This window comes from Tubulanus polymorphus, chromosome 12 (assembly GCF_964204645.1).
Source record: "Tubulanus polymorphus chromosome 12, tnTubPoly1.2, whole genome shotgun sequence".
NCBI lineage: Eukaryota > Metazoa > Nemertea > Palaeonemertea > Tubulaniformes > Tubulanidae > Tubulanus > Tubulanus polymorphus.
In genome coordinates this window covers 1,266,146-1,280,753 of record NC_134036.1, presented here as the reverse complement: position 1 = coordinate 1,280,753, position 14,608 = coordinate 1,266,146, and the positions used below count along the sequence as shown (strand labels likewise).

Genomic DNA, 14,608 nt, shown 5'->3' with positions numbered 1-14,608 from the left:
GGCGTCCTATCTAACCAGTGTTTCATAAAAGATCGAGGGTCATAACAACTAATTAACTTCTAGATTTCATATAACCTGAATGATGAAGAAATTAAAAATAGCCGCAAAGCAGTGATATTGATTTAGCCATCACTAATGATATTGATGCCACCATTTTAGACAAATTTCAAGCGTGTCGTATCCAGTGGTTCATAAGTTTAGGGGCCAGGACACGGCAAAACAAAAACTCATCAAATTCTGAATTTCATATATGAATGAATGAAGAAATTGAATGGCTTAACAAGTTCAACGTATTTGTAAAACTGATTCTTGAATGTAAAGTATCCCCCGACCAGCAATATCGGAATAATGAACTCGATGTAATTATGAGAGATAGTGTAACTACTACTTCAATGTGAGGAGATCCTCGTAAACGGAACCGCGAAACTTCAATCGTAGGCGCGCATGTTTGGAGAGAATGAACCAGGAGTCGACTCGCCTGGTTTGAGAGGGCGAACCGACCGGGATAATGAAGCAAGTGTTTGAATTCACCATCGCAAACAGTGAGCGGGGAATCATTCAATCATTCCCGGTTCAGTTGAAAGTAGTTCAATGTTTGTCTCTTGTTCGGGCAAGAAGGGTCAATTAGATCTCCACACCAACAGCTGTCTCTCGTCGGGGCAAGGGTCAATTAGACCTTCACACCAGCAGCCCCAGTTAGCGAGGTAGGCTGAGAAGACAATACTACTATCACGACGCTATGGAGTTGAAGTCCGACAGAAGTTTATGATCAAAAGAAATTATAATTAAGAGAAATTAGCTCAATGATACCAGTCATTACATATCATTAATCATAATCATAATCATTACTTATCATTTAAGTCCTACATAAGTTAGAGACAGAACTTAGTTTAAGGATGATCAAGAAACAATAATGAAACGGGATATTTTCCCCAGGAAATCTTTCAGTATCGTTTTCTCTATCATTTTGTCGCTCTTATGTATCATATACATACACATAAATCCTATTCCGTTTCGAAATGCGGATGACGTCATTAACTGTCTTATTATGCAAATTAGTATCGGAAAGAGAGGAATTTTACATTTCAAATCAGACTCAAATCGTCCAGTGATTTGGAGACATGTTTTTCAAACCTATTTTCGTCGTTTCAAGGTCTAGACGTTTTACATTTAATCGACATTTCGTCTCGCTCGGTTTCCGTGTTAGCTGTAGCTCATTTAAATATTACATATCCCCGGCAACTACAGTCTCTACCGATTTGAGGGTTCATTCGGAAGGTTTTCCACTAACAGATAAACAGAGGCTGGGTACGCCATTTACTCCTGGGTAGGGGGTGCAACACTGCCTAGCCAGAGAGCAATAAACGGCGTACGAACCGACGACCTGGCTTCCCAGAATCGAACGCTCTGGATGGCGGGGATTACGGAGTCGCTTTGGTAAAACCATCCCCTGGCCGACCGAAAGAGCACAGACGGTTCCAAGAGAACAATTGTGTTTTTTAGGAAGATCCTTAATCAACCGAATCGCGTTGGGAAAAAAACTTTCATCCAACCGACCACAGTATAAGGATTCCTGGGGGAAGGAAATTTCAACATTCAACGCCATCTGGCGCTGCTCAACAACTATTCGCGCCAATGAACAACGAAAAAAGATTCGTCGATCTAACGACATTGATATCAAACTTGAACCTCCGAAAAAAAAAGTATTGAATTCAATGCCATCGGAAGGAGAATTGGAGCCAACTGAGAGGTTTTACAGTCACCAGCAGTTATCGTCTGCCATTACAAAAACCATCTGGCGCTAACAACTATTCGCGCCAATAAACAACGAAAAAAGATTCGTCGATCTAACTAAATTGATATCAAACTTGAACCTCCGAAAAAAAACAAAAGTATTGAATTCAATGCCATCGGAAGGAGAATTGGAGCCAACTGAGAGGTTTTACAGTCACCAGCAGTTATCGTCTGCCATTACAAAAACAATCTCCCGCGGATAATATTACCATAGATACTGATAGGGTACAATTTCTATTGTTAAATTGGAAACGACAATAATAGTTTGTTCTTACAGCGGAACTTCCTAGAATTAGATGAGAATAAAGGATGAATTGATTTTTCAAGGGGTCCTAGAATAAGATAATATTAAAATCGGATTAGATGATACTAAAATCGGAGGGGTCCAATCTGACTCGGAAGCGTCCTAGAATAAGATGAATATTTAACTCGGAGGCGTCCTAGATGAATATTGAACTAGAATTAGATGAATGTAAAACGAAACACATACAAGATGACCGATTATGCCGAATGCTGAAACCCATTATGGCTGCTTTGCGGCTATATTTTTTACGTTAAAATTTCTTATTTTACATTTTTTTCGCATCCAAAGGCTTCATTTTCTTTTTTTATTTCCAGATTTTTCTCGGGGGCGCATTATCAAATTCGATATTTCCCCCCGATGATCGAAAAGTGAAAATAGTATCCGACCCTGAAACCCCTCCCGCCCATCGATTATATTCGAAGAGAAAAACTCGCCTAATCGACGGAAAAACTCGCCTCAAAAACTTTTTAAAACTCGCCTAAAAGCCAAATAGAACTTGCGTTTACCAGAAAAACATGCCTAAATATCCAAAAAGATTTCTAAAACATCCGGGCTATTTTCGCAGGTTTCCTTCGGCCCAAAGTCATATCTATCTTCTCAACTGTTAATTCGACACATGTAGTAATTGAAAAAGGACGAAAATACATAATTCGGATTCTTCCAACCCTGAGATGAAACACAATTATTCTAAACACTATCGGGATCGTGGTGTGAGCTTACCTTGCGATTGAGTCGCACTAATTACCAATAACAACGTTATAAATATCATCGACGAATTCATCGTTAACAACTGCAGACCGCGGAACCTGGTCGAGACTGGTTCCCGGTTGTTACGCGCTGACGAGACTGGTTCCCGGATATTCGTTACGCAATTCGTCGTCGTCGTCGTCGTCAAGTTCGCGTAAAACTTTCTTCGTTCCATTGTTACGTCGTCGTCCACGTCATTATCGACGCTCGAATCCGTCGTTGCTCGGCGACACCGATGGGTAGTGGTAACGGATTTCATTGTTGCCTTGACGTTGATTTCCGAGAAACGCGAGTGAGTGAGAGTCACCCACAGAGAGGGAGGTTACCAACGCGTCTTATTCCGCGCGATCCGAAAATTCTACGAAATTCAAAATTGTCGGAGCCGCTCACACAAAAAAAGATTCGGCTCAAAATCAATTAAATATTTATGAAAAACGGGTCGGATTCGGAATTTTAATCCCCTAAACTCCGCGAGCTTCGGTTAGATTTTTAAATAATCTAATTTTATTTCAAACTTCTAGTTTCCGTTAACGAACCGCCTTTGTTGTTGACCCTGCTGCCTGGTTACTCGCGCTATCCCTCCTGAATACACAATCACTCTGTTTCGAAATTCTCTCACACGCGCGCGCGCACCGACACAGCTCCCGTCGCGAGAACGACGCATATAACACGCGAAAATATCTACCACGCGAAAATAACGACCACGCGAAATATGCTTATATTTTCGTAGTTGTTGCCGCCGCTTCGAAAAAAAATGTTTCACCGGATTTAGTCGTTTGTTTGTGTTTTCAGGAACGAATGGTTGGCGCTATAAACAGTTTTATCGAGATATCTCGGTTCGAAAAAGTTCCGATTGCGAATGAACTGGAGAATGATGAACGAACACGTTAGTATACTTAAATTTTGACCGTTGAAATTCGCACCGAATTCGAAATTCAAAAGCGCCGACAACAAACGGCTCCAGCGAAACTAAGCAACGTTAATTCTTGACTCGGTGCCAATAATAAGTTATTATCATCCCTAATTAATCATACACTCTGTTCGACAAATTAATTAATTAATTCACTAATTGGTATTGGAACAATAAAATCCCCCGCGATGCCGCTGTAACGGGTTGTACGCTGATATCAATTCGAGGAGATTTTGATTCCAAAAACAAAATTTGGATCGTTGAAATTTGAACCGAATTTAAAGTTCAAAAGCACCGACAACAAACGGGTCCGGTGGCACTAAACAACGTTTATTCTTGGCTCGGTGCCAATAAGAATTTTCCAATGTTTTACAGCTCGCGCTTATTAACGATTTCGAAAAAAAATCGTCAATCAAGAATATAAAAATCCTCTTTAAACTCACGACAAAATTAACGGCAGAAATCTCTCGGCAGACGACTCAATCGTCTGTTCGTCGGACGCCTGTTCGCGATGTTAAAAGTGACGGTCGATCTCACAGCGCGAGACACTCTTACGTTACTTTACGTCGCTAGCGTTAACGTAAAGTAACGTCGACGGTATATACGTTGGCAACGACGACGGAAAACGCGCAGTTAGAAACTGTCAACGTTCCCAAATAGAATAGATTTATCTCGCAGGACAAATCGCATCACGACAAATCACTTTCAGAAACGGTAACATCTGCTATTATAAGCGTATTACGCGTCTCAAATGTTCAGGTTCGAACCCCGAATTCTGAATCCATGTTACCGATTTTCAGTCAGTTTACGTTATAAATATATTATACGGAGTATATGATGATAATATTGTAACGTCAGCCACAGATAAGTAGTGTAAGTAATACCACTGCTGCTGTCGCTGTCGCTGTCGCTGCTGCTGCCGCTGCCAAACGATGTATCTGACTGACTCCCCGTGACTCGAGTCGACATGCGCTTTGTCCAGCGCATCGCATATCTAACACAACTCCGGAACCCGTAACGGTCGGTGCGTCATTCCGCCGAATTCAAATTTCACTTTTAAGTAAGACTTGAATCTGAATAAACTTTATTTTGAATCGGTTGCGATGAAGAGGGATTCTTAATGAAAAATCCAAAGTCACATGTCAACCAAACGAAGAATTTTTGGGAAAGATGTATAATAAATATATCTATATATAATTTGAATTTTTTTTGTTTTTCAGGGGAGAATTACTTTAAATACATTGGAAGAACTTTTTTAACAAAAATGAAACTTCCCCATTCTGACAAACGATCAGATTACATCAGAGCGTTTGATGCGTTTCCTTAACAACCTACGGGTACAAAAAATCCTAGCAACAATACACCTCGTTTGAAGAGGAAGTTTCAAATTTTAAAAGGACAAAAAAGTCAAGTGCGTAATTTAAAACTTCAGAGGTGTTGAAATATTATCGAAACGGATCCGATTCCGTTAAAAGTGCCACAGACGACTTTGAAGAAATACGAGTTCGTGTTGTGGCTTGAGACAGAAATTGGAAAAAACTTTAAAACCTGATTTCGAAGACGCTCCTATAATCACGCGTGGGCTTGTCAAAAGCCATCGGGGCCATTGTTGGGCGATTAAAAACTATCCGTTAAATGGCATAGAAACAATATTCAAATTTCTAGAAATGTAATGAAATGTATTATAGTCTTTGCTTCTCCAATTCAATTTGAGTAAAAAGTAGACTCTTTTGTTATCTTTCAGATTCCATCGGTTGTTGATTTGAGATCGAATTCTAACTGGGGGCTAACACATTTTCGACTCGCGTGGACACAAAGTTTTTTTGGGGGTATTTTCAGGGTTCGTATTAAGACCGTGTACCTCTCGAATTGTGAAAACGCCTAAATCATGTCTTCACAATATTAATACAAAAGGAACTTCTTTTAGACGAAGATCTAGTGAGACAATTGGACAAGCTTAAAACAGATTGAATTGTCGCGCAAAACGGTTAAATTTCAAAAGATCAAAATATGGACGGTTTCGCAGTGAGGTTCAAGTTTCATGGAAAAGTCTATAAGTTTAAAAAACGGTTAAATTTGAATTTTTGTCCTCATTGAAAACATGTTGTTACCAATTTAGCAATTACACCATCGAGTTCAACGTAAAATAGAATCCAGCGTTACATTTTGCAGCCCGCTTAACGTCTGCTAAATACTATAATGTAAATCATTGTAGTATTACAATGTATCATTGATCATCAGAATTCTTCACATTCGCCAACAGTGTAAGCGTCTCTAGGTTTCATAGCTACTACAACAGTTGTAATTGTTGGATAACGTATACGTTACTTGTATCGTAAAAATACGTAACAATAGAAATCGATACTAATTAGCTCCGATAAGAGAGCGAACCCCCAGCAGGCGCCGGTATTACATAAACTAGCTGTAGGAACCGAACTGGGGGAGAGGACGCGATTCAACGGTTTTCTATCCGCCATACAGGATCAATATTCGTATACATATTTTTTTCTAAACCATGAGACGAAATTTAAAGATTTTAACTTCACATAAACGAAAATGTCCAAAAATGATTTCTGATTACGCATACGAACGCGTCGGCAATATTTGTTCCCGTATCACTATTACGACTCGCCGTTTAAATGCCGACTGAAACGTACCGCCGCTGCCGCCGATGCCTTTGAAACTGGCGGATAAAAAAAAAATCATCAGATCTCGTAATATGAACGACGAGTCGAGTCGTTCGCGAATCAAATTATTACAACATTATTGTCTTTTCCCAGCTCGCGAATCATCCTCTTCTGGAGACCCCCGCGGGAATTCAGTCGTACAGAAGAGCTATTAACTAAAGATACCGCTGACGCGCACCGTGCTCGCTCGCTCGCGCACGCGTGTGCGGTTTACCGGCAGCCCGCGGTATCGATCGATCGTTCGGAGCCGTCCCGTTCTTCTCACGCTTAACACCGATAGGAAATGAAATTTGAATCGACCCCGGGCGACTGTGAATGAGTGTTAACCCTTTTCTAGCGAGTTGCGAGAATTGTGGTTGCACATTCCGTATTTTCACGTTTGTCCGTTTGTCGCTCAGGCTAAGATAAAAACCCACTAAAATATGATGATATTTGTGGTAGAATAGAATTGATACCTTGTTTCTCCAAATCGGCCGGTCCATTTTGTAAAATGCATTATAATTTGTTATCAGTTCATCTCTTCAACTCCCGGTTCTGTTATTGTTAGCTTGATCATGATTTGTTTTAAAGTAATGCACAGGGTAGAATGGCGGCCAGTCGTGTCAACTTTTGAGCCCAGCAGAAATGAGAGAAACAATATATCAGTTTGTTGTCCTTATCTCACTCGTTATTGGGCTCGAATCCATGGTTTAGAGTTGACATTGCTTCTTAAGAGTTGAAGTAATTGAAAATGAACTGATTTCAACTCATAGGAAGCAAAGTCAACTCGTAGCAGTGGAACATTAGTCCTGAGCTTCATTTTCAGTTATTTCAAATATCAGGTTACAATAATTCATTTCAAATTTCACAACCTACTATTAAAGTAAACAAGAAAATTAATTTTAGAAAATTATTTGACGCCTGCGAAAAAAATGTAGAATTTCTGGGCTAAGCTAATGTGGAATTCCAAATTCATTTCAAATGTCACAAACTACTATTAAAGTAAAAAATCAACCAAGATTGGAACCGCTTGTTGATTTTTAGAACTACTTCCTCTGTTTATATGATAAAAGGTGTTTCAAGGTATCAATTTTCGAGCCTTTCTGTCAAATTGTTTCGACTCTTCGCGTTGTGTTTCCTCTAGAGATTTTGTACGGAAATAAAAAGAACAAAATGGCGACCGCCAACTGGAAATTATCCAGTAGAAAAACTCGATAATCATTCAGAATAATATTCTCTAGATCGTAGTTATAAGGTTCAAAAACTCTGATAATTTGATGATACCATAGAAGGACGCAGCCAACTCGAAATTGTCCGATAGAAATAATTCATGTTCCGCTGTACTGTTAAACCCGTGTTAAAACAGGAAATTCATCTTATCAACAAAACAAAGGAATCTAATCAAAACTTCCCCTCCTCAAACCGCACCACACCCCATAGATAAATCACTCCGCCGATATAAGGACGCGATAAACTATCGGAGTAAGAGTTACTCTCGGGTTTTATTACAATATACTCCACACGAACTAAACGGGTAAACACATAAATCTAATCTAGGAGTAACCGACGATGCTATAAAGACACGATGAAGCGCCGAACATTGATCGCGCGCCGATTCGTTCAATCTATAAAAATTAGTTAAAAGTGGAAAATTTGCGGCAGGCGCCAAATTGCACGTTACACATATATCCAATATGTACCTCGTGTTTGTACGAGAAATTCTCGGTTCAAAATAGACATTTTGTTCTCAAAATTCTCATTTCAAAATCAAGCCTCCCAATGTATTGTTTCCAGCAACAGATATGTGATTTCCAAATTCATTTATTTCGATTTAATACTAAAGAATCTGTTTGATTCAAGGTTCGATATTTTGGACCCCAAATTCCGAGCCCCCCAATCTGTTGGTCACAGGAAAATAGCTTTTAATGGTGAATGCAATAATTCCGGGAAGAAAAATCAAACTCTCCAATATTAGCTTGTATTTCCATAATAAACTCAGGTTCAACTAGGTTTAAAAACACGTTTTACGCAAATCGGTAACGAAACCGTTAAATTTGAATTTCAAATAAACGCTTGCTGGATGTCGTTAAATTGGAAATTCAAATAATTAGTAACACAGTGTACAATATACAAAACAGCCCCAGTCGACCTTGGCTCGGATGGCGCGCGCTAATGATTATGTTTGTTGACACCGAACAAACCGTTAGTTCGATTAGAGACTAAATTGTGTGAGAGGAGAGTGAAGAGGAGAGTGAAGAGGAGAGGCTTGAATAATTCAAGCTAAATAAATCCAAAGCGTTATCACAGCTTTGATTAACAAATAGAAACGATCTGCTAGTGGAACCACGCTCCACTGTCGCAGACAACACAGGGAATAAACCGGTTAGTTCGAGGAATTAAAGTGCTGATCACCTCTCCCCTCTCTCCCCTCTCTCTCTATCTCTCACCTTGCCCCCTCTCTCTCCCCCTCGCCCTAAAACTCTCTCTCTCCCTATCTCTCTCCCTCTCTCCACTCTCTCCCTCTCTCCCCTCTCTCTCTCTCTCTCTCCCTATATCTCTCTCCCTCTCTCTCTCCATCTCCCTCTCCCTCTCCTCTCTCCCTATCTCTATCCTCTCCTCTCTCCCTATCTCTATCCCTCTCCCTCTCCATCTCCCTCTCCTCTCCCCCTATCTCTATCCTCTCCCCTCTCCTCTCTCCCTATCTCTACCTCTCTCTCTCTCGCACCCTCTCTCCCAACTCTCTCTTCTCTGACAACGAGGACAAGTCCATCTGAAAGTTAACTATCACTCGCGGTAATGAACTCCCCGTCCCCGCCCCAACCCTCCCTCGGTTCAATTCTTCGATTTGAGTGCCTGTTCCGGATAAACAGTCAATGCTGAAGATGTTCCTGAATCTGATCATACATGGACACCATACTCTGTACTATCATTCTAACAGTCTCTGCAGGTAAGGCGACTCCTCTTGTATTCATATCAAAAATTCCTGATAATCTTTTTAAGGTCTGAAAGATCGTCTACTAGTCACCGGAGACCCGTCAAATGGTTTCAAATTTACGCTTCGTAACTTTAATACCCGCGCAGAGTCGAAGAACGCTTTGATCTCGGAGTCGAGAAAATTAATGTGACACTTCGTAACCGTGAGACGTAAATCACCAAGTACCGATGATAATTGTATGGGATTTCACTAAAAAACGGATGTTCCACATCCGGATTGAGATGCCGGAATCCAACCCACCTATAATCAAAACCGGATGTGGGGAGAGAAAAAAAATGGATGACGTCCGCGAAATAAAACCGATCGATACCACGTGACATTGCCTATAATAGTGTTCCCCTCATTTGTTGCCAAATTACGAATGAAGCTTTAAGAATTTAGTGCCAAAAAAATGTAAACCTTGTTGGTATCGTTTTGTGAATTGTGTAATTATTTACAGGTGGCGCCCCCTTCGAAATACAATGTGCACAAAAAAGCAGCGCAACAAAAACCACTTCAAATCATGTTTTTAAATCAAATTTAGTAATTTTTTCAAGATGGTGGCGTTTCCGTTTCAAGATGGCGACTACAGCTTCGAAAACGGAAACGGGCATCGAAACCGGAAGAAATTCGTGTGCTTTGTAAATATACTTCATTTAAATAGGTACATAATTGTCGTGTCTCGTCAATTGTCGTTAAATCTCGTTTAATCTCGCTCGTATCAACGATCGAAACATTTATCACATTTCAGACGGACTAATAATGTATTAATGCGCTGCGGAGCGTGAGTACAGCGCAGTGAGAAGGCCCCGCGGCGGAATACCGAGAAACAGTAATGCGTCGCGCACGTATTGTCTTTGACGGCGCTCAAACGGCTGAAACGGCAGACGTGAAATATCAGATATTTAATCAGCCGGAAATATCAGAAATATCGTTATCGATATGATTTAAATAGTCGTTGTATATCGTTACTGTGTTACTACGGAAATATAACCGACGCGTATTGTTGAATGAGCGCGACGCGATTCTTCGAAATCGGTGGGAATTTATCGGTTATTGATTGGAAAGTAACTGGCGCCAGAAGAAGAAGTTTTTTTACTATTTCTCTCGAGAATGTGTGTCCCCAAAAAAGACACCAGATTTGACATTTGATTTCTACAATTATTTCAATGCCTCAGTAGAATCGACTGGGCATTATTTTGATTTGTAGAAATGTTATGTCCCAGCTATTATGACCCCGCAACACCGATACTCGGTCAAACTGCAGGAAGCGCAGCAAGATCGGTCTGACGACAATAGGAAAGTTCGTTAAACTGCCATGGATCACAAAATTAATTTGAAAATCAGAAAATCATTTAGTTTATATTTTCGAGACACGTCACACTAGTCAGTGTATGGACAGGGGAACTAGCTCAGATGGTAGAGCGCTCGCTTTGCATGCGAGAGGTACCGGGATCGATGCCCGGGTTCTCCATAGCTTTAGATTCTTTTTCGCCAAACCCGACATTTAGTGAGAACAGGCCCGCGTGAGAAAACATGGTCATAGTATGTCTGGGGAACTAGCTCAGATGGTAGAGCGCTCGCTTAGCATGCGAGAGGTACCGGGATCGATGCCCGGGTTCTCCAATTATTCTTTTTGTCAAACCCGACATTCAGTGAGGACAGATCAAGGTGAAACTACAGACAATTGTTATCAGAAAATTGTACTTTTGGTCCCAGTCGTAGTGACACAGGTCAGAATTGTACATTCCCCAGTTATCGTCACACATGTCATGTCAAAGTTGTCTGCGCCCCAGTTGTAGTGTCGCAGGTCAGAATTGGCAACGTCCCGGTAAGGCAAGGTTTACTGCACTGTTAAATAAACCAGGAGTTGAAATATACGTTTGATTATAATATTCGTTTATTGCCCTCCATTGTCCGACCGTAAATCTATCTCCATTAATACGTTTTATTTGTATCCAATCTATATTTTATGCAACAATGTCTTTCCTAAGAGCCATAAATATGTACATGTACATATATAAATATTGTACGCGTGAATTAATGGCCGTTATCTGCAGTAGCCGTGTTGATGTGCATCTCTCAAGGTATCTCTAGCTTTCAATGCCATGTGATTGATGGAAGCTTCTGTCTGTTGGAGCAGTATGTCTGTAGATTGTCAGTGATATCTGTTACATTGGTGGGTGGATCTCAATGATTTGCCAAGATCCACAAGTGATGCCCCACGACCCTATTCAGTCTCTGTGTCCAAGTGTGAAGTGGATTTCCTCGGCTGTTGATATCCGAGCGTCAAGGTGAAGTGTCGAGGCTGTCCAAGGGCTTGATGACCAGCTAAATAGTTCTCAGGCTGTTGATGTCCAAACGATATCCTGATGACGGGTCGAGGCTGTTCGAGGACTTGAGATACCAGCTGAACAGTTGTCAGGCTGTTGATGTCCAAACGTCCTGATGATGTGTCGAGGCTGTCCAAGAGCTCGATGAGATACCAGCTAAATAGTTCTCCGGCTGTTGATGTCCAAAAGTTCAGGGGACGTGTTGAGGCTGCCCAAGGGCTTGACGAGATACCAGCTGAACAGGGAGAGCTCTCAGGCTGTTGATGTCCAAGCATTCTGGTGAAGTGGAATCAGTAGGACACCACTGAGAGACCAGCTACGTCGAAAGACATGAAATTCTGTGAGAGAATGACAAAAAATGTTCACGCACTGAAAACTAATGACGTAGATTCACACATTGTTGTCGTCCCCCTGGTAACAATGATTTATAGTCAATTAGTTATTATTGAGTATCAGCGGACCTGTGTCGTCTGCGCGAGAGATTAATAAAATCAGAAATTCATAGAAGAAAAAAAAAACGGGGCGAAAATAGTCGTCGAAAAATAAATGAACGAGGTTAATACGGTTGACGCAGAGCAGACGAGATGAGATTCGGTTGAATCTGATTAGCGACAGACGACAGGTAAACCGTATAGGAGACGGTACCGTGAAAATCGACGACAAAAAACGATGTTGCGTTCGAAAGTGATGAATTATGACTGTTGACCTTCTGCTTTATTTCACAGTGACCTCAGCGAACGACGCCAAAAACTAATACGGTCCCGCGGTTCCCAGTCGTCTCATTAATCTGTAGGTTAAAGATTGATACCTTGTTTCTCCTCGTTTCTGCTGGGCTTGATTAAAAGTTGACCCAGCCCGTATAGCCTATCTATTATGTACATTACTTTTTTCTAATCATGATCAAGCTAACAATAACATAGCTTCACCAAGTCCTGGCAGTGTTTGTCTCCACCTCCGTCGCTCTACGATCCCAAATAACCCAGTGGTACATCAGAAACTAAGGTTCTTGGTGAAAACAGACCCAGCAGTTGTAGAAATGAACTGATTACAAATTCTATTTTTGCGGTTTGACCCGGTAAATCCTGATCTGTTATTTGCTATGCTGCGTGGATGTCATTTTGTGCCATGCGCGGAGTTTATCGGAATTATTCGCCAGATTTGGCCCGATATTTAATCACGCGAGTTTATTTTGAGAGATAATCCATCCATCGTGGCGAAATATGACGAGACAGACTCACTGTCTACAACAGACTGTTTGAATCATGATGGTTTTTTTAGAACTAGCCATCCTTTCCCAAACCCGCCTTAGGCACCTCTCTCCATCCGACCTCTCCCTCTCTCTTTCTCCTCTTTCCGATCCGTTCGACCACCTCTCCCTCGCTCTCCATTATCTCCATGCCCCTCTCTCCTCTCGCTAGCCCTCTCATTCCCTGTCCCCCCTCTCTCCCTCCTTCTCTCCCTCCCCCTCTCCTTCCCTGTCCCTCTCTCTCTCCTCTCCTCTCCCCTCTCCCTATCTCTCTCTCCGCTCCCTTTCTCTCTCTCTCTCTCTCCACTCTCTTTTTCTCCTCTCTCCCTCTCCTCTCTCTCTCTGCAGCTGGTATTGGCACATAGTTACCCCTCTCTCCCTCTCATCTCTCTCCCTCTCTCCCTCCCTCCCTCCTTCTCTCCCTCTCCCTCTCCCTCTCCCCTCCCTATCCCTCTCCCTTCGGAAAAATTCCACTTACGAAAATATAAAGATATTTATCACGAAGAAAATTATTTATAACGTTCGAATAGAACAATATAATCTTCGAGGACGCATTAAAAATGGGTCTCATAAACAAAAACTCAAATAATACATTGACCTAAAAAAAGGAGAATGCCGTTGGCATTAGAGTCAAACAGGACCAACGACAAAGAAAGTCGCAAACCATAAATTACAACTTTGTTTTGACCTCGAATCCTTCGACTAAAAATGACTGGATATATTTTCACAAGTATAGACCGACACACGACACACGACACACGACACACGACACGAGACAACAGCAAACGTGTTGTGGAACGTCCTGCGTTCCATGGTCACAGTCGATTTCAGAAAAGAACAACAATTTCTAAAACGTTTCCGACAACGCACTCAACTTTCATGCAACAGTCCATACAGGGGGCGCTGCAGTCGGTCAAAAGTTGGTTAGAGTTAACCAAACGGATAGAATGAAGTAGCGACAATTGAAAGTTTATGGAAAATAACAGGACCGACGTTATTCAAAACAACGAAAATAAAATGATTTTAACTCCCAACAGTGGAACCGGGACATGGTATTTATCCGCCGGTTATCTTCAACCAACTTTAGCGCCACTGCGACCCCGGGAATATAAATTTTAACAGACTAGGGTCTGCAGTCTAAACCTACTAGGGATAATCGATATTTCTTCCATGATCGTCAACACTTTACATATTGTGTTCAGTGCTTCACCTGAGATATTTCGTTATCAGCACTTCCATTAAAAGCTGATGGAAATACGTAGGTAGTTCCAGGCCACACGAGATCTTAGAATGCGTTCTATTCCCTAAATGCGGTCATCAGTACCCAGACACGCGTCACGGCGGTCAATGCCAACAGGGGAACTAGCTCAGATGGTAGAGCGCTCGCTTTGCATGCGAGAGGTACCGGGATCGATGCCCGGGTTCTCCATACAAATTGTTTTGTTCAAACCCCAACATTTAGTGAGGACAGACAAACTTGTGACTACCAGGCGATGTTATGACAGGGGAACTAGCTCAGATGGTAGAGCGCTCGCTTAGCATGCGAGAGGTACCGGGATCGATGCCCGGGTTCTCCAAGGCAATCTTTTTTGTCAAACCCTACAATAGTTAGGTAGACGCACCAAGACCGGACA

The 14,608-nt window shown here is 41.6% G+C and overlaps 1 protein-coding gene and 4 non-coding genes across 5 annotated transcripts in view; 4 read left to right on the top strand and 1 right to left on the bottom strand.

The window, feature by feature from the left end:
- Positions 1-3,639, bottom strand: part of LOC141914306 (uncharacterized) — a 33,248-nt gene extending 29,609 nt beyond the window's left edge. The window contains exon 1 of the mRNA XM_074805587.1: positions 2,819-3,639. Coding sequence (XP_074661688.1) covers positions 2,819-3,104 — 286 coding nt within the window. The 5' untranslated portion in view covers positions 3,105-3,639. The remainder of the gene's footprint in view (positions 1-2,818) is intronic.
- Positions 3,640-10,796: 7,157 nt separating this feature from the next.
- Trnaa-ugc (transfer RNA alanine (anticodon UGC)) lies at positions 10,797-10,869 on the top strand. The gene has a single exon. It is a non-coding gene; the product is annotated as a tRNA-Ala (tRNA).
- Positions 10,870-10,948: 79 nt separating this feature from the next.
- Trnaa-agc (transfer RNA alanine (anticodon AGC)) lies at positions 10,949-11,021 on the top strand. Its single transcript has one exon. It is a non-coding gene; the product is annotated as a tRNA-Ala (tRNA).
- Positions 11,022-14,330: 3,309 nt separating this feature from the next.
- On the top strand, positions 14,331-14,403 carry Trnaa-ugc (transfer RNA alanine (anticodon UGC)). The gene has a single exon. It is a non-coding gene; the product is annotated as a tRNA-Ala (tRNA).
- Positions 14,404-14,478: 75 nt separating this feature from the next.
- Trnaa-agc (transfer RNA alanine (anticodon AGC)) lies at positions 14,479-14,551 on the top strand. The gene has a single exon. It is a non-coding gene; the product is annotated as a tRNA-Ala (tRNA).
- The last annotated feature ends 57 nt before the right edge of the window (positions 14,552-14,608 follow it).